Source organism: Mytilus californianus, unplaced genomic scaffold (assembly GCF_021869535.1).
Source record: "Mytilus californianus isolate M0D057914Y unplaced genomic scaffold, xbMytCali1.0.p SCAF_1, whole genome shotgun sequence".
NCBI classification, from domain to species: Eukaryota; Metazoa; Mollusca; class Bivalvia; order Mytilida; family Mytilidae; genus Mytilus; species Mytilus californianus.
Genome location: NW_026262581.1, coordinates 6169824 through 6191174, shown reverse-complemented (window position 1 = coordinate 6191174; position 21351 = coordinate 6169824). Strand labels below are relative to the sequence as shown.

The 21351-nt window shown below is 32.4% G+C and overlaps 1 protein-coding gene across 3 annotated transcripts in view; it reads right to left on the bottom strand.

The window, feature by feature from the left end:
* LOC127737604 (phosphoglucomutase-1-like) overlaps positions 1–21351 on the bottom strand; it is a 34869-nt gene that overhangs the window by 8608 nt on the left and 4910 nt on the right. For all 3 annotated transcript variants that reach the window (XM_052248543.1, XM_052248610.1, XM_052248481.1), the window contains exons 2-7: positions 19945–20107; positions 18310–18573; positions 12131–12321; positions 9575–9729; positions 8565–8816; positions 4210–4393 (exon numbers count right to left, since the gene is read on the bottom strand). In XM_052248543.1, coding sequence (XP_052104503.1) covers positions 4210–4393; positions 8565–8816; positions 9575–9729; positions 12131–12321; positions 18310–18573; positions 19945–20107 — 1209 coding nt within the window. The remainder of the gene's footprint in view (positions 1–4209; positions 4394–8564; positions 8817–9574; positions 9730–12130; positions 12322–18309; positions 18574–19944; positions 20108–21351) is intronic.

The window sequence follows — 21351 nt, the reverse complement described above, 5'->3', positions numbered from 1 at the left end:
AAACAGAAGGTTAGCCTAGAGTCATCCTCAAATATAATTCTTATACCCTGAAATAAAATAAAACAGAAGGTTAGCCTAGAGTTATCCTCAAATATAATTCTTAAACCCTGGAATAAAATAAAACAGAAGGTTAGCCTAGAGTCATCCTCAAATATAATTCTTATACCCTGAAATAAAATAAAACAGAAGGTTAGCCTAGAGTCATCCTCAAATATAATTCTTAAACCCTGGAATAAAATAAAACAGAAGGTTAGCCTTGAGTCATCCTCAAATATAATTCTTATACCCTGAAATAAAATAAAACAGAAGGTTAGCCTAGAGTCATCCTCAAATATAATTCTTAAACCCTGAAATAAAATAAAACAGAAGGTTAGTCTAGAGTCAATCTAAATATAATTCTTAAACCCTGAAATAAAATAAAACAGAAGGTTAGCCTAGAGTCATCCTCAAATATAATTCTTATACCCTGAAATAAAATAAAACAGAAGGTTAGTCTAGAGTCAATCTAAATATAATTCTTAAACCCTGGAATAAAATAAAACAGAAGGTTAGCCTAGCGTCAATCTAAATATAATTCTTAAACCCTGAAATAAAATAAAACAGAAGGTTAGTCTAGAGTCATCCTCAAATATAATTCTTAAACCCTGGAATAAAATAAAACAGAAGGTTAGCCTAGAGTCATCCTCAAATATAATTCTTAAACCCTGGAATAAAATAAAACAGAAGGTTAACCTAGAGTCATCCTCAAATATAATTCTTATACCCTGGAATAAAATAAAACAGAAGGTTAGCCTAGAGTCATCCTCAAATATAATTCTTATACCCTGGAATAAAATAAAACAGAAGGTTAGCCTAGAGTCATCCTCAAATATAATTCTTAAACCCTGGAATAAAATAAAACAGAAGGTTAGCCTAGAGTCATCCTCAAATATAATTCTTATACCCTGGAATAAAATAAAACAGAAGGTTAGTCTAGAGTCAATCTAAATATAATTCTTATACCCTGGAATAAAATAAAACAGAAGGTTAGTCTAGAGTTATCCTCAAATATAATTCTTAAACCCTGGAATAAAATAAAACAGAAGGTTAGCCTAGAGTCATCCTCAAATATAATTCTTATACCCTGGAATAAAATAAAACAGAAGGTTAGCCTAGAGTCATCCTCAAATATAATTCTTATACCCTGGAATAAAATAAAACAGAAGGTTAGCCTAGAGTCATCCTCAAATATAATTCTTATACCCTGGAATAAAATAAAACAGAAGGTTAGCCTAGAGTCATCCTCAAATATAATTCTTAAACCCTGGAATAAAATAAAACAGAAGGTTAGCCTAGAGTCATCCTCAAATATAATTCTTATACCCTGGAATAAAATAAAACAGAAGGTTAGCCTAGAGTCATCCTCAAATATAATTCTTATACCCTGGAATAAAATAAAACAGAAGGTTAGTCTAGAGTCAATCTAAATATAATTCTTATACCCTGGAATAAAATAAAACAGAAGGTTAGCCTAGAGTCATCCTCAAATATAATTCTTATACCCTGGAATAAAATAAAACAGAAGGTTAGCCTAGAGTCATCCTCAAATATAATTCTTATACCCTGGAATAAAATAAAACAGAAGGTTAGCCTAGAGTCATCCTCAAATATAATTCTTATACCCTGGAATAAAATAAAACAGAAGGTTAGCCTAGAGTCATCCTCAAATATAATTCTTATACCCTGGAATAAAATAAAACAGAAGGTTAGTCTAGAGTCAATCTAAATATAATTCTTATACCCTGGAATAAAATAAAACAGAAGGTTAGCCTAGAGTCATCCTCAAATATAATTCTTATACCCTGGAATAAAATAAAACAGAAGGTTAGCCTAGAGTCATCCTCAAATATAATTCTTATACCCTGGAATAAAATAAAACAGAAGGTTAGTCTAGAGTCAATCTAAATATAATTCTTATACCCTGGAATAAAATAAAACAGAAGGTTAGTCTAGAGTTATCCTCAAATATAATTCTTAAACCCTGGAATAAAATAAAACAGAAGGTTAGCCTAGAGTCATCCTCAAATATAATTCTTAAACCCTGGAATAAAATAAAACAGAAGGTTAGCCTAGAGTCATCCTCAAATATAATTCTTATACCCTGGAATAAAATAAAACAGAAGGTTAGCCTAGAGTCATCCTCAAATATAATTCTTATACCCTGGAATAAAATAAAACAGAAGGTTAGCCTAGAGTCATCCTCAAATATAATTCTTAAACCCTGGAATAAAATAAAACAGAAGGTTAGCCTAGAGTCATCCTCAAATATAATTCTTATACCCTGGAATAAAATAAAACAGAAGGTTAGCCTAGAGTCATCCTCAAATATAATTCTTATACCCTGGAATAAAATAAAACAGAAGGTTAGTCTAGAGTCAATCTAAATATAATTCTTATACCCTGGAATAAAATAAAACAGAAGGTTAGCCTAGAGTCATCCTCAAATATAATTCTTATACCCTGGAATAAAATAAAACAGAAGGTTAGCCTAGAGTCATCCTCAAATATAATTCTTATACCCTGGAATAAAATAAAACAGAAGGTTAGCCTAGAGTCATCCTCAAATATAATTCTTATACCCTGGAATAAAATAAAACAGAAGGTTAGCCTAGAGTCAATCTAAATATAATTCTTATACCCTGGAATAAAATAAAACAGAAGGTTAGCCTAGAGTCATCCTCAAATATAATTCTTATACCCTGAAATAAAATAAAACAGAAGGTTAGCCTAGAGTCATCCTCAAATATAATTCTTATACCCTGGAATAAAATAAAACAGAAGGTTAGTCTAGAGTCAATCTAAATATAATTCTTATACCCTGGAATAAAATAAAACAGAAGGTTAGTCTAGAGTTATCCTCAAATATAATTCTTAAACCCTGGAATAAAATAAAACAGAAGGTTAGCCTAGAGTCATCCTCAAATATAATTCTTATACCCTGAAATAAAATGTAACTGAAAATTAGCCAAGATTCGATCCAAATATATGTATTTATAGATGCAAGTTTCTCATATCTGAGAGACGTGTTAGCCCAGAAGATATGAGACAATTACATGTGATATACAAAGAAGTAATAAATAAATATTTTATCTTTTCTCTTGTCCTAAAAAGAGCAATTAGATTTGATATAACAGGAAAAGTGTCATTATCTCAAATTTTACAAATGCAGTAACACTTTCAGAAGATGTTTTGTAGTAATGGATTTGGAATGAAATCCTAATTGTGTATATTTATCTGTCATCGAATTGATACCTTATTGCTGCTTTTGTAGGGCAATATGAATCTCTGTACTATCTATGTATATATTTTTATTGACAATGTCGATTTATACAAAATTCAAAGTGGTGAGGCCAAACTTTATACTTCGCATGCAGATCACGGATACAAATGGTGTGTTTTTTTAAAAAAGTCAGCAAAAATGAAGAGACATTGTTGAAAATTGAGGTTCAATGTTCAGTGTCAAACGGGAAGTGGGGAAACCAGCCCTTGTTGGCATGTTGAGTTGCTGAATTCAATAAAAAGATTCTTATTTTGAACATGATCAATGGATTTTTGGCCTTCATTTATTTTACAGGGCCCTGTACTTCAAATGTAGCCTAGGGTTCCTTTAATGGTTTTAGGTGTTTGTTTTAGGTTTTAGGGCTATTGCTAGTGCTAGGGTAAGGTTTATTTAGTTTAGGGCTATATGGAATAAGTCCCCTAAAGTTAATGAAAGCCAGATTTTTTAAAAGCTGGAAGTAACATCCATCGTATTTAAATATTAAAGCTATTCTATAAAACATGAAGACTATTTTAAAATCAAATGTGTCGCCTGTTGCTTTATTGATGGATAAGCAATTCCTTAGTAGCTCCGATTAATTTTGAACTTGCTTAAAATAGGAAGGACTCTTCAGTAACTACAACACATATAAAAACAATAAAATTATGTGATACATGCATAAATGACAAACAAAGATACCTTTGAATCTTAGTTATGCTGCTTATATTGTAAATTTTAATGTCAGACACCAAAAATTTGTTTTCCCTCCATCAGATTCATGGAAAGAAAAACAAAATATTTCGCCCACTGCCCCTCTATTTTCATTAGAAAAATCCCAAGAACAATTCGTTTTTATTGGTTTGGCCATAATCATCATATATCCTATACCATTTTTAAAATAACGGACATACCTGATTTTTACTGACACTTTTATCTATTGGGTCTGTATATGAAAAATTATCTGTAATTGCTACTTTGTATGATTTTCCTCCTGATGAAAAAGTTTGACCTTTTAAACTTCCATCATCAGCTTTTTTATTTAAATTGTCCATCATTGTTTTAGCAGGATCTGATTCACAGTTTTCATAGTCATACCTAAAAATGAAAGACACATTATAAACCATCTTTATCAGAAATTTATAATCACAGAGTACTAAACAAATTTGCTGAAATGCAGTAGATTTGTAAGATCTGTGTTTTGATTTATGACAAACAATTCCTACACTACCTAGACAAAAACCATAAAAGAGAGGCGAAAGATACCAATGGGACATTCAAACTCATAAGTTGAAAATAAACTGACAATGCCATGGCAAAAAAAGAAAAGACCCAAAGACAAACACAAAACACAACATAGAAAACTAAAGACTCAGCAACACTAACCCAACAAAAAAACTGGGGGTGATCTCAGGTGCTCTGGAAGGGTAAGCAGATCCTGCTCCACACATAAGCAAAGAAACAACACTATTTATGTTCTTCATTTCAAAGTAGCAGTGTTTTTAATTGGTGTCCTTAAAATTCAGTGAGGCATTATACATGAAGCAAAATATTGCCCCTCACTGCAAGTTCATGGCTTTGATAACTAATAATAATAGCAGAAATAATTGCTAGATGTCAAAGCTACATTATTACCGTTTATCTCAGGGTAAAATACAGAGCCTGATTATCTCAGGGTAAAAATCAGAGTCTGACTATCTCAGGGTAAAATACAGAGCCTGACTGTCTCAGGGTAAAATACAGAGTCTGACTATCTCAGGGTAAATTACCATGATTACAGAGCCTGACTATCTCAGGATAAAATACAGTCTGACCATCTCATAGTAAAATACAGAGCCTGACTATCACAGGGTAAAATACAAAGCCTGACTATCACAGGGTAAAATAAAAATCCTGATTATTTCAGGGTAAAATAAAGAGCCTGACTATTTCAGGGTAAATTAGAGCCTGAGTATCTCAGGGTAAAATACAGTATGACTATCTCAAGAGTAAAATACAGAGTCTGTAGAAACATTTATACAACCAAGTGACAATCAATATTTGTTACATAACTTGGCAGGGGGAAATAGAAAGAAATGGCAAATATGCAAATAACAGCAGAATGGACATCTTTAAAAATTTGGAACCTTTTCCTTGAAAATTGTCTTGCACAGTCTATTAAGTGTCCTTGCTAAATCAGTTAACTCTGAAATGTTTAGAAGGATGGTGTGCTTGAGATGCACTGGTTTATTAATGTGTATTTTTCCATGGAAGACTTCCTCATTATGAGGTACCAAATTCTGTTTAAAGTATTAAAGATACTTTTTTTATCCCAAACTGAAAGACCAATCATGTCATTGCTTGTTACTTAATTTTTGTTTTTGGAAGATTTTGTGTTAGTATCAGATATTTCTTTGTTTGCTTAAACTCACAAACTATCTACACTTAATGTGATTAACAGCTTGTGATACCGAGTAGGCACTAGTGATGGTGTACAAAATTGAATATAGTATGGTGACCTTTAGACATCTCTTTTTGTTGACAAGTAGTGTTGAGTAGTTGATGGAGGGTTGGGCACTCACAAACATGTTTAACTCAGCCACATTCTTTATGTGCCTGTCCCAAGTCAGAAGCCTGTAGTTCAGTTGTTGTCTTGGTTCATGTCTGTTATATTTGTTTTTCGTAAATTGTTTTATTATAAATTAGGCCATTAGTTTTCTCATTTTGAATTTGTTTCACATGTTCATGTCGGGGCATTTTATAGCCAACTATATGGTATGGATTTTTCTTTGTTTAAGCCATACGGCCCGAGAACACAGTTATTTCGTAGTGCATTTCTTTTAGACAATAAATTCAAATTAAAAAAATCGCACCTGCTCTATCTCAAAAAGATTTTTACAGTGTAGTGTACTATTATTGATACAAATAATATCAAAATTATAGAAACTTCTACCAGCTCTAACTCAAAATATTGACAATTCTGTGTTAAGGGGGGCTAAAATTCAGTTTGACAGCTTCAGACATTCTAATTTTTGACCTTTTTTAACAGGACCAAATTACTACTTAACATAAAGATTCAGCACCCAAATTTTTTTAACATGTAATTTCATCCCCTTACTTAATATTTCATGCATAAAATATCAAGAAATAAATTGGGAAAGTGTATAAAAAAAAAATGCAAGTTATACACTGTTCACACTAGGGACTATATTCGTAGACAACGAAAACCAAAGGACGATAACTGTGTCCTTGGACCTAATAGGATAGAAAGACTTGACCAATTTTAATAAAACTTTGCATGACTTAAGCTTAGGAAATTATAAGATAGTTGACCAAGTGTCATGGCCATAGGATATATATTATAGAAACTAGGGTCATTTTAATATTGAAATTTGGGTGTTTATTTTTGACGTTTAAATCAAATATTTTCAACTGTCAAGATTTTGGCCTAAAAAATTTAAATATTGCAAAAATTTGCTTTTTAAATACTCTTGAATATAATATAATAAGTATTAAAAGCAACGGAACACTCATTTGATTTATTAGATTTATCGCAGTTATTCAAAAGTCAAATTTATATGAGCCTGTGCCTGAAAATAGAGATTTTCGAATTAAGGGAAGCCTTACATAAACATGCATTTTTTTCAACCAATTTGAAGTTTTTGAAGTTTTTTGACCATACATTATTCTTCCATATATATTAAATGTACTTTAAATGTAAAGAAAAGTTACAAAAAGCATACCACATGAGTATAAAATGGTCTTAGGCCATGTAAGACTGAGAATTATTTAGAGTTGATTTAGGCCGTAGCCCATATTTACATATAAAAATGCACACAGAGGCTATAAGAAATGGAAATTTGTTACTTTTTGCTCATTTCTATGCTGAGATGTTATGATACAAGAAGTTTAATTGCAAAAGGACTCTTGAATTCAACTTTTTTTTGCAGACAGTATGGTCTGATGACCAGTTTTTCACTTTTCAATGGAAAACTTGCATGTAGTTTTAGTCTCAATTGGCATATATTTGAACCACTTACTATCCTAAAGAAGAAAATTATGGTAGCATATGAAATGAATAGGGTGTACTGATCATTGTAAAGTGTTTTTTTTTTTACAGATTTAGTGAAATATTTGTGATGGACTACAGATTTTATGTACAAAGCTCTTCACATTTCACATACATCAAACAGGCCGTTTAACCAGGGACATAAATACAAATATTCTGCACATTTTTTTTGTGATAATCTACTTTTCTCTAGATTCAGAGTTCACAAATGGTTAATTAAATTTGATTTAAGCATAGAAACACAAATATCAGGAACATAAAAAGCTGTCAGATAGAAATTCAGCATGGCTCTTAGGCATAAAGTGGAAACTGCTTTTAAATGCTTATTTTAGCCGTATAATGCCAAAATGGGACATTTTAACAGAATTTCTGTCAAACAAAGATGTAAATCCTTTACTTTTATTGAGTTTGACAAATTGAAACCTGCAAACCATTCAGGAAAGTTGCCAAAGTACAGAATCTACATTTACGGAATTCATCTCTTAGGCCCGAGAACACAGTTATTTCGTAGTGCATTTCTTTTAGACAATAAATTCAAATTAAAAAAATCGCACCTGCTCTATCTCAAAAAGATTTTTACAGTGTAGTGTACTATTATTGATACAAATAATATCAAAATTATAGAAACTTCTACCAGCTCTAACTCAAAATATTGACAATTCTGTGTTAAGGGGGGCTAAAATTCAGTTTGACAGCTTCAGACATTCTAATTTTTGACCTTTTTTAACAGGACCAAATCACTACTTAACATAAAGATTCAGCACCCAAATTTTTTTAACATGTAATTTCATCCCCTTACTTAATATTTCATGCATAAAATATCAAGAAATAAATTGGGAAAGTGTATAAAAAAAAAATGCAAGTTATACACTGTTCACACTAGGGACTATATTCGTAGACAAATAAAACCAAAGGACGATAACTGTGTCCTTGGACCATACTATGCCTACAATTGCTTACATCCACTTCATTTGAACCCTGGTGGATGGTTGTCTAATTGCTAATCATACTGCATGTCCCTTTTTTTTTTATTGAGTGGATGTATCTGTAATATTTACCCCTAAATCTCCCTTTATTCCTACAGTAGCATGGTTAACATAATATTCTACACTAGTGTACAACCAGCAGCAGCTGCTTTAGGTTTTCTATTTTGGAAACAGGGTTTTTAAACAAAACACTCATGTAAAAATTACTTAAAAAATAAGGCAAATCCAAAACTACCTTGTATAAAAGTTTCTTCCATACAGTTTCCAATGATCTAAAATAAGTTCTTCTACACTACATTTTTTATTTGCTAAAACAGACAGCCATGCCAGTACAGCCCATAAACCATCTTTTTCTCGTATATGATCTGAACCAGTACCAAAACTTTCCTCACCACACAATGACATCCTGCCAGCATCCATTAAATTACCAAAGAATTTCCATCCTGTTGGAACTTCAAAACATTCTAATCCTTTGGCCTTTGCTACCCTAAAATAAAATTTTATAGAATTTTATGTACTATTTGGTCATTACGGCTCTTTTTTGTTTAAAGTTTCAAAAGTCTAATGTGCTGGATATATTATTTTCAATTTCATGAAATATTTACAGAAACTAAAAGATCATCTCTTGAACATTAGTGTTTTTGCTGAAATTAAAATTTATATACAAATACATTCCATTTATTCTTCAGGTATGTAACAGCATTTACATTGTTCACTGCCAAGTACCAAAGCTAAAAAATTCTGGTTGAAGCTTTCAACTTTTTGTTATAAAGATATAATGCTATCAAATGAATCACAAACCATAAAATATTTGTTTATGTTTACGTTCCAATAGAAGGTATATTTCTATATTGACCTTGAACTCCTTATTATTTGCCTGTCTATAAATGCTATTCCAGTAGTAAACTTCTAACTCAACTTGTGATATCTCTAATTCACCTGTTAGCTTCATAACCTTGATGTCTGTAACTTCCTGGTTTCTTGCTCCACTTGCAAGTACTGTCTATTCAGAAATTATAGGGTGAGGTTCTAATCGTGATCGGCGACCGAGAAACAAAAATGTGTGATTTATAAGAGTGACATTATGTATTAATGCTACATAAAATGTGATCGAAATATAAATGTTAGATTTAATTAACAGAATGCTAAGCCCCATTTGAAATTTTTCACAGTAATATAAACATTGCAAAAGTTTCTGAATTGCTAGTGTACTGCTAGCTTGCCCTTTGAACTCTGTTTTTTTACCTGTCTACTGCTCCACTTGTCGGCATACTTCTAGCTAAACCTTTGACACCTGTTCTTTGGAAGTATGGGATACAATCTAGGTTATTAGCCAGCACAGCCAGTGAATCAGATGGGTTTACAAAAAAGGCATTTTTACCCAAAATCATATTTCTGTCCTGTAAAATACAAATGATATCATTTCAATATTCAGGGCTCACACTTCTCCTTATATTATATTGGTTGAGTACATGGGAATTCAAAAAACAATAAAATGCTCCGCTGGGTGCAGCTTGATACGACCGCAGAGGGTGATCCCTGAACAGTTGGGGCAAGCATGGACACAACATTCAAGCTTGATACAGCACTGAATTTGGATTGTGATTAAATATTTGACACAGCATAGGTTTCTGACACAGAATGAATGTGGTCTAAGAACTTAAAATTTTTTAATTTACCTATTCAAACCATATCATTATTATTTGCTTTTATATATAAATCAGAAATAACCAATTTAAAATGGAAAATTTTAAAGAAAAAAAAGGAAAAAAAAAATCCCCCCTCAAATTTTTTGAACCCCCTTATGATTCATCACCCCCAAACTCAATCCCAGCCTTCCCTTTGTGGTATGGTACCTTGCAGTACAATTTCAGAGAGATCCGTAAACTTGTACACAAGTTATTGTCTGGAAACTAGAAAAATGCTTGTGTTTTTTGGCTCCAAATTCCTAAACGTTTAGGGCAATTACCCCCAAACTCAAACCCAGCTTTCCCTTTGTGATATGGAACCTTGTAGTACAATTTCAGAAAGATCCATACACTTACACACAAGTTATTGTCATGAAACTAGAAAAATGCTTGTTTTTTGCCCCTTTTTTGGCCCCTAATTCCTAAAATTTGGAGGCAATTAACCCAAAATCAATCCCAGCATTCCCTTTGTGATATGGAACCTTGTGGTACAATGTCAGAGAGATCCATACACTAACACACAAGTTATATCTGGAAGTTACAAAAATGCTTATTTTTGGCCCCTTTTTGGCCCCTTATTCCTTAACTATTGGTACCATAACCCCCAAAATCAATCCCAACCTTCCTTTTGTGGTATTGAACCTTATAGTAAAATTTCATACAGATCCATTCACCTAAACTAAAGTTAGAGTGCGAAAACCAATGTGTCTTCGGACGACGACGACGACGCCGACGTCATACCAATATACGACCGCAAAATTTTTTTGCGGTCGTATAAAAGTCAGCATTAAAACAAAAAAATTCAATATGAGAAAATTCATGAACCTATTGAATTTCGTTTTTGTTAAGTTGTTATTAGTTCATTAAGTCAACCTAGGTCATATGAGGAAGACAGAAAGATTAAACCAGTCAAATAGTTTTGTTCTAATTCAAAGTAGGTAAATGGACTCAGTAGCTCACTTTTATGGATCTGCTACTAAGTTCTTCTATAACTACTTTGACTTAACAGTTTGGGCTCACCAATGTCAAACAATGTGATTCATGACTCTGTTATTCAAAAAGCCTATTTGATATCTTATACATGGCTAGATGTTGAGGTTTATCAAAGTAAATTTTTATCTTTCCACATAAATTTCCTGATGGTCAGTTTACATTCACAATTGTTGGACAGAATAGACATGATCTTTGATGTGTAAGAGCCAAACCTTATTGTCGAGCCTTCGACTTTTGTCGAAAAAGCGAGACATAACGATCCTACATTCCGTCGGCGTCATCATCGGCAGCACCCACAAATATTCACTCTGTGGTTAAAGTTTTTGAAATTTAAATAACTTTCTTAAACTATCCTGGATTTCTACCACACTTGGACAGAAGCTTGTTTATGATCATAAGATAGTATCCAGATTGATTGATTGATTGTTGGTTGCTTAACGTCCAGTGGCAAATTATAGTATCCAGAAGTAAATTTTGTAAAAAAAAAATTCCTGTTTTTCCGTATATTACTTATAAATGGACTTAGTTTTTCTGCCCGGAAACATTCCATTCACTCTGTGGTTAAAAGTTTTTAAAATTTTAATAACTTTCTCAAACTATCCTGGATTTCTACCAAACATGGACAGACGTTTGTTTATGATCAAAAGCTAGTATCTAGAAGGAAATTTTTATTACAATTTTGTACTTGTTTATCCATATTTTACTTATAAATGGACTTAGTTTTTCTTCGAGTAAACATTTCATACAGTCTGCAGTTAAATTTTTTAAAACATTTATTAGATTCATAAACTGTCCTGGATTTTTACCAAACTTGGACAGAAGTTTCTTACAATAAAAAAAATTGTATCGAGAGGAATATTTTTATTAAATTTTTTCCTCATCTCATTTTTGTTGAGCCTGCGATTAACAGCAAAAGTAGGCGAGACACTGGGTTCCGCGGAACCCTTACAAATTTTATTATTTATGACAACACATGCACTAATACAATGTACCATTTTTTAAATCATTTCTGTTTTTTTTTTCTTCAAATTACAAAATGCAACAGATGTGTACTTGAAAATAAGTTTTAAAAGGTAAAGGTTCATAAAAATTTGATGATGTGACACTATTTTTAGCTTACCCCATCTCCATCAAATGCACAACCAAAGCTATGATTTCCTTTCTTTAATTCTGTGACAAGATCAGCAGCATAGGTAAGGTTAGGATCTGGATGTAAGCCTCCAAAGTCTGGTAATGGTTTACAGTTCACTATACTGGACTTTGAAGCACCAAGCTCATCACAGGCTATTTTACTCACATATGGACCCATCACTGAAATACATGAATTTATATTTTATAAGTTTGTTCCTTAGATGACTGCAATTAATCTAAACTCATTAATACATATACATATGTATACAATTCCATTTACAATGCTTAATATGCAATTTAAAGAGAAATTATAAGTTTATTGTGTAAAATAAGTTGTCTTGCTTTAAAGTTTGTAATTCAAGACTGCACTACTGAATAACATGTGCTATGTTATAAGCTGGGACACTTATCTAACATGTGTCTCTATCTGATCTACTAACAGTAATAAGTTTATACCTAGGATTAACTATCGAGTTAAATTAGGACATAGTTAGTTCAAAATGATGATTTTTAGTGAAAAATGGATATATATTGTTAAAGGAGTTATGTCAGCATTTGTCAAATATTGAATCCAAGCTCTCCAGTCTTGATCAAATCGACAGTTGATTAAATAACATGGAGAAATCTTTTTTTATTTATGGAGAAAAATAAAATTCCTGTCGAGATTGAAATAGTAAAAAAAGTTATGAGCTATCCACTCAACTGAAACACAGTAAATGGTGTGTCAACATTAGATACTTTTATACTAACAAACAGATTTTACACAATAGAGTTTTACAAAGTTCTTTGATTGTATAAACCTGCAATAAAAACTCAGACCAACAAAAATTGACAGTCTTAATGGAATAGAAGTCATCCGTGGATTTGATGACCAATAAAATGCTCCGCTGGGGCGCAGCTTGATACGACCGCAGAGGTCGAACCCTGAACAGTTGGGGCAAGTATGGACACAACATTCAAGCTTGATACAGCACTGAATTTGGATTGTAATTAAATATTTGACACAGCATAGGTTTCTGACACAGAATGAAAGTGGTCTAAGAACTTAAAAATTTTCAATTTACCTATTCATACATGTGATGGACTGTGAAACTCAGATCAGGAGATTGGGAAATTTTGGTCAGGAGATTAGGACTCAGATCAGGAGGTTTTTAATCGACATTAATTTTGTTGTAAATGTAACCGTGTGCTGTAAAAATGGTCTTTTAAAGTGTGTTTTCTTCAACTTTCCATCCAATTTATTATGTTTATAGTACCCTTGTACTTATAAAGTTTCTCCATCTTTATATTCTACATGTTCAATCTAACATTGTTTTTTTCCAGTATGTTCTTTAAATTTTTTACTTCATATTCTATAAAACAATCATTGCAACTAGAACATTTTTTTAGCTGTCTGCAAATAGTTTTTATTTATTTTTTTTTTCTCTTGCAAATAGTTTTTATTTGCAAACTCAGAAATTCATTCTATCTGTAAAATTAGGGTCATAGTTATTATATAAATTTCAATTTAAGCCTTAAAAGGAAGTATAGAATCCTCAAATAATTTTCAAATTATTATTTTTTTATTTGTCCTAAGACATTTAAAATCATTTAATAACCATCCTTTTATGATTATTTGTTCAATTTATATTTTATTTATATTCTTTTAAAAATTTTCATTATTAAAAGGAAAGTAACTTAAAACAGGATAAATCAAGGGAAGTAACCCAATAAATACACAGTTTTTGTTACACAACGGCAGTTAGCCTGAGGTAAAAATCGTTGCTTACCAGTATGTTTGACACCCAAGCTGACAAGTGAAGCCATATAATTATGCATGTTAATTGATTTACAGGTAAAATATAACTTCAGGTAATGTCAGTTACACCAGATGCCTGAGATGATATGTTGGGCAGAAATTTTTCATTCATGAAAAATTTCATACACGGGATTTTTTCCTCTTCAACGGGAGGTCTGGAGGAGACCCCTGAAAACGGGATTATTGTACTCCCGTCGGGAGGTTCACATGTATGCCTATTCAAACCATATCATTATTATTTGCTTTTATATATAAATCAGAAATAACCAATCTAAAATGGAAAATGTTAAAGAAAAAAAAGGAAAAAAAAAATCCCCCCCCCCCCCCAATTTTTTGAACCCCCTTATGATTCACCGCCCCCAAACTCAATCCCAGCTTTCCCTTTGTGGTATGGTACCTTGCACTACAATTTCAGAGAGATTCATACACTTGAACACAAGTTATTGTCTGGAAACTAGAAAAATGCTTGTTTTTTGGCCCCTTTTTGGCCCCAAATTCCTAAACGTTTAGGGCAATTACCCCCAAACTCAATTCCAGCTTTCCCTTTGTGATATGGAACCTTGCAGTACAATTTCATAAAGATCCATACACTTACACACAAGTTATTGTCCTGAAACTAGAAAAATGCATGTTTTTTTTGCCCTTTTATGGCCCCTAATTACTAAAATTTTGAGTGAAAACCCCCAAAATCAATCCCAGCCTTCCCTTTGTGATATGGAACCTTGTAGTACAATTTCATAAAGATCCATACACTTACAAACAAGTTATTGTCATGAAACTAGAAAAATGCTTGTTTTTTGTCCCTTTTTGGCCCCTAATTCCTAATATTTGGAGGAAATTACCCCAAAAATCAATCCCAGTATTCCCTTTGTGATATGGAACCTTGTAGTACAATTTCATAAAGATCCATACACTTACAAGCAAGTTATTGTCATGAAACTAGAAAAATGCTTGTTTTTTGCCCCTTTTTGGCCCCTAATTCCTAAAATTTGGAGACAATTACCCCCAAAATCAATCCCAGCATTCCCTTTGTGATATGGAACCTTGTGGTACAATGTCAGAGAGATCCATACACTAACACACAAGTTATGTCTGGAAGTTACAAAAATGCTTATTTTTGGCCCCTTTTGGCCCCTAATTCCTTAACTGTTAGTACCATAACCCCCAAAATCAATCCCCACCTTCCTTTTGTGGTATTGAACCTTATGGTAAAATTTCAATGAGATCCATTCACTTAAACTAAAGTTAGAGTGCGAAAACTAATGTGTATTCGGACGACGACGCCGGACGACGACGACGACGACGACGCCAACGTCATACCAATATACGACCACAAAAATTTTTTTGCGGTCGTATAAAAACCATCATTCAACATTGGTTGTGGCTTGTTTCAACGCAAAGTTTCTGTTTCTAACTAACACACCATTAATTCCCAAAGGCAGTCCAAATTTCTGCCTTTCATCTAAGGTTTCCCCTATCTTGTAGAACCTACTTACTGTATTTATAACAATTGTTAATGTGTCCCATATATATGATTATCAAATAAAACATTTAATGCATTACTGTAGAGCTTGTTATCAGGGCTCTTGGTCATAAAACTTCCATAAGTAAACCTTTCACTTATGTGAGCTAGAAATTCTAGTTACAGATTTAGTTTTTAACTCAGTACTCAGAGTACAAAATTTGTGCTCGAAACACCAAATCCAGTATTTTGATTGGTTGAATTCTGAGTGTGAGTACAATAATCGTACTTAAAATTTTTATGACCGCAAGGACAAGGCCAGGTCACATGTGTATGTTATTAAATACAAATAAAATGCTTCGCTGGGCGCAGCTTGATACGACCGCAGAGGTCGAACCCTGAACAGTTGGGGCAAGTATGGACACAACATTCAAGCTTGATACAGCTCTGAATTTGGATTGTGATTAAATATTTGACACAGCATAGGTTTCTGACACAGAAAGAATGTGGTCTAAGAACTTGATTTTTTTTAATTTACCTATTATGGTCCAATGTCCAAAATCAAAATACATGGTTAGATTCAGCATATCAAAGAACCCCATATATTCAATTTTTGTTGAAATCAAACAAAGTTTAATTTTGGACCCCAACTTGAAAAACTTGAAAACTGGGCCCATAATCAAAAATCTAAACACATGTTTAGATTCAGCATATCAAAGAACCCCAAGAATTCAATTTTTGTTAAAATCAAACAAAGTTTAATTTTGGACCCTTTGGACCTTAATGTAGACCAATTTAAAAAACGGGACCCAAAATTAAAAATCTAAATACACAGTTAGATTTGGAATATCAAAGAACCCCAATAATTCAATTTTTGATGAAATCAAACAAAGTTTAATTTTGGACCCGTTTGACCTCAATATGAACCAATTTGATAGTGGGGCCCACAAATAAAAAATCTAAATACATGGTTAGATTCAGCATATCAAAGAACGCCATATATTCAATTTTTGTTGAAATAAAAAAAAGTTTAATTTTGGACCCCAACTTGGACCAACTTGAAAACTGGGCCCATAATCAAAAATATAAACACATGTTTAGATTCAGCATATCAAAGAACCCCAAGATTTCAATTTTTGTTAAAATCAAACAAAGTTTAATTTTGGACCCTTTGGACCTTAATGTAGACCAATTTAAAAAACGGGACCCAAAATTAAAAATCTAAAAACACGGTTAGATTTGGCATATCAAAGAACCCCAATAATTCAATTTTTGATGAAATCAAACAAAGTTTAATTTTGGACCCTTTTGACCTCAATATGACCCAATTTGATAGCGGGGTCCACAAATAAAAAATCTAAATACATGGTTAGATTCAGCATATCAAATAACCCCATATATTCAATTTTTGTTGAAATCAAACAAAGTTTAATTTTGGACCCCAATTTGGACCAACTTGAAAGCTGGGCCAAAAATCTAAAATCTAAATACATGTTTAGATTCAGCATATCAAAGAACCCCATATATTCAATTTTTGTTAAAATCAAACAAAGTTTAATTTTGGACCCTTTGGACCTTAATGTAGACCAATTTGAAAACTGGACCCAAAATTAAAAATCTAAATACACGGTTAGATTCGGCATAACAAATAAATAAATGTGGTCAAAGATTATACAAATCTAATGCGCCATACTGTGCAATTAAAGATTACTTCTTGAAATTTTTCAATATTTGAAATTTGAAAAAAAAAAAATATTTGAAGAATAATTCTTTTTAATTTCTGAAATCTGAAATGAGAAAAAATTGACCCCCCCCCCCACAATTTCTTTTTACCTCCCCCCCCTTTTTTCCCCCAAAAAATTCTTTCCCTCAAGATATGGTCATAATCTCAATTCAAATTTCCAATGGAGTTTGCAACCATAATTACCCATTTAAATTTACCATAGTGCTAACTTAATCTATTTTATAATAGAATTTAAAATATAGTGTCAAATCTTTCATATGGATTTTTTTGTAAAAAAAAAGATGCAACATTTGCAGATATTTTTACTGGTCTTCCTTTATAAATATGCATTTCTTTAAACATAATTTAAAAGCAGTGTAAGGGAAGTAACCAAAACGTTGTATTTGGATTACCTCCCTTACACTGTTTTAAATTATCTTAATTGTTCATTAACCATTACTTTATACATAATTTAAAAGCAGTGTAAGGGAGATAATTTCAATGATGTATTTGATTTATCTCCCTTACACTGCTTTAAATTATGTTTTGTACTAAAGTATTTGTCCATTAACCAGGACAACCTTGTTTTTCCCCCTTTTTTGCCCCTAATTCCTAAACGGTTTGAGCCATAACCCCCCAAAGCAAATCCTAACCATCCCTTTGTGGTATGGAAACTTGTAGTATAATTTCAGAGAGATCCATACACCGTTCCACAGTTATTGTCTGGAAACTAGAAAATGCTTATTTTTGGCCCCTTTTTTGCCCCTAATTCATTAACTGTTGATACCATAACCCCCAAAATCAATCCCCACCTTCCTTTTATGGTATTGAACCTTATGGTAAAATTTCAAAGAGATCCATTCACTTAAACTAAAGTTAGAGTGCGAAAACCAATGTGTCTTCGGACGAAGACGCCAACGTCATACCAATATACGATCGCAAAAATTTTTTGCGGTCGTATAAAAACTACTACTTTATAGAGCTGTTGGTGTATCACATGCACATGAGTACGCTATCAAAATTTGTCAGAAAATCTACTGTGTAATTGAAATCTTGAGTAATCTAACATTGACATCTATCATGTCTATAAGAACTATTTTTTCATGAAATCATTGTGAATGTGGATTTTCCTGAACTAAATAAAATGTATCACAAAAGCTTAAAAAAATTTGTAATGAAACAAACCTCCATTCATAGAATTTAGAAGAACATTAACACCTTGCGATGATAAGTAAGATTTTATAGCAGAGAAATCAAAGATCTCTTTCATATAGTCTACGTAATCTGCTACAGAGTCTATCACTTGTACTGTAAATTGTCTTCCGTCAACTTGGAACTTTTGTTCTCCGAGAGTTGAGAGATCAGCATTCAGATTTTTACATATTTTATATTCTGTGATGGTAGTTGTTAGCTGGTACATAGCATTGGTTACTGCTTCAGGTGCTGGTCCTAGAAAACATAAACAAAATATCATATAAAGTTATAAAGGGACATATCTGAAGAACGGTAAAAGAGACACTACCCAAATTTGTACTTGATCTGAGTTTTGTGGTAATAAGTATTGTGTATAAGTTTCATAAAATTTGGTTGAGGCAAACTTAAGCTAGAGAATGGAAACGAAAAATTCAGCAATTTTTCCATTTGTAAAGGGGCATAACTCTAGAATGGTTAAAGTGACGCCACCAAAATTCAAACTTGATCTGTATTTTGTGGTAATAAGCATTGTGTATAAGTTTCAAAACATTTAGTTGAGGCTAACTTAAGTTAGAGAACGGAAACAAAAAATTCAGCAATTTTTCCATTTGTAAAGGGGTATAACTCTAGAACGGTTATATTGACGCCATCAAAATTCAAACTTGATCTGTGTTTTGTGGTAATAAGCATTGTGTATAAGTTTCATAACATTTGGTTGAGGCAAACTAAAGTTAGAGAACGGAAACCAACTTTGGGACGTACGGACGTACAGACGACAAGGGTAAAGCTAAATGCCCCCTCCGCTACGGCGGGGGCAAAAAAAGTCTAAAACTATAAATTTGATCAAATCTATTAGTGAAACAGTGAAACTAGTCACAATTGTCCATCTCTATGCTTATTAAAGGGTAACTAAGTCTGTAAATATTTAATTTTTGAAAATTTAGTAATTAGTGTCGCCCCTCCCCCTCTCAATGGCTCACTGGGTAAAACATAATACTTGGTGATGAAGGGAGTCCATATCGTCAAAAACTTTATTTACAGCATGGTTTTATGTTTGTCTTCTGACATCATGGACAATTGTTTCTTGTTACTCCTTAATTTTCTGATTTTCCTTTATTCGGTCACTAATACCCATATTTTGGTTGATTCAGTTGATTGTTTAATGTGGTTATCACGACTTTACAGGAGTACTACTTCAAGGCGGTCATATTTTTCTTTCAAGTTCGAGGAACGTTTCAGAGTGTTGAAGGTAAACCATCAACCATTTGAAAGAGAGAAACAAACTATCACATACCAACAGATTTTGTGCAAATGAACAGAGCAAATCTTGAACATATAAAGTATTGGTTTTAAGGCAATGACTTTGGATGAACAAGTTTACTTTAAATCACCTGGAGATTGCTAATTTCAAATTTGTTGACCTTTTGACAATTTATTAATGGCTGTTTTTCCATTAAGATTTTGTGTAGTGCTTGTACGATGTAAATGTCACTACATGTTTTTAATGCACATATTGTGTGTAAGTATGGGTAAATATAAAACCTATCCTTCTTTGTATTTTGCATATAATCATATGGATAATTCACTTTAATTATTGGCATAATTTACACATATACATGTACCTACCTCCATTGGATATATTAAATTTAATACCAAAATCAGCATCTGGCCCTCCAGGGTTATGACTGGCAGTCATTATGATCCCCCCATCTGTATTATACTTCCTGATAACACAGGATACACTTGGAGTTGACATCAAACCATTCTGGGCTAATATCAATCTTGAAACCTATGAATGATAATAAAAACAAAACATTATTTTTTCATTTTTTTGTTCTCATTTCAAGCTTTATACAACTAATTAACATTTGGATGATCATTGTCAATGAGAATTAATGTCAGTGAAATTTTCCAAAGCTCACAGTAAGACCAATTATCAACCCTTTAGTAATAGTATGCATTAAACAAAGTGAAAAATAATGTGAAATTAAAATGTATCATAATAAAACTTCTGTTTATCTTTTTTTCAAGATGTATTTGTATCATTTATTTTGAGGTTTTGTTGTTGTCTGTTCGTTTTTTGTGGGCCTTTTCATGTGACTGCTTTTTCCCAATTTTTCATGTTAATTCCTCCACATTCACATAAACCACTTCTGCTTTGTCTACTTTCAATTGAAGGGACAAGTTCAATCCAATCTCTATTATATAATTATAAAAATTATCCAATTATTTTTTTACTAATATGGGATATATACTGGATTCACTGTAAAATTTCTTATATACAAGAGTGCACACGCTGAAATGTCTTGCCTTTTTTACTGACCATTGATTTTATGTTGATAGTCCTAAATATAAAGCTTTACTAAAATTATCACATAAACTTAACATGATCCAAGAAAATGAGGTCAAAGTCAGATAAACCAAACTGGACATACATGTACACCTTACAATCATTCAATACACCAAATATAGTTGACCTATTGCTTATAGTTTCTAAGAAACAGACTTAACCATGAAAACTTAACATTGACCAATGAAACATGAAAATGAGGTCAAGGTCAGATGAACCATGCCAGACAGACATGTACACCTTACAATCAATCTTTGCATTAAATATAGCTAACCTATTGCTTATAGTATCTAAGAAACAAACTTAACCATGAAAACTTAACATTGACCAATGAACCATGAAAATGAGGTCAAGGTCAGATGATACCAGCCAGACAGACATGTACCCTTACAATCATTCCATACAACAAATAAAGTTGACCTATTGGTTAGTCTAAGAAAAAATGACCAAAACACAAAAACTAAACACTGAGCAATGAACCGTGAAAATGAGGTCAAGGTCAGATGACACCTGCCAGTTGGACATGTACGCCTTACAATCATTCCATACACCAAATATAGAAGACCTACTGCTTATAGTATCTGATATATGGACTTGACCCTGAAAACTTAAACTTGTTCACTGATCCATGAAATGAGGTCGAGGTCAGATGAAAACTGTCTGACGGGCATGAGGACCTTGCA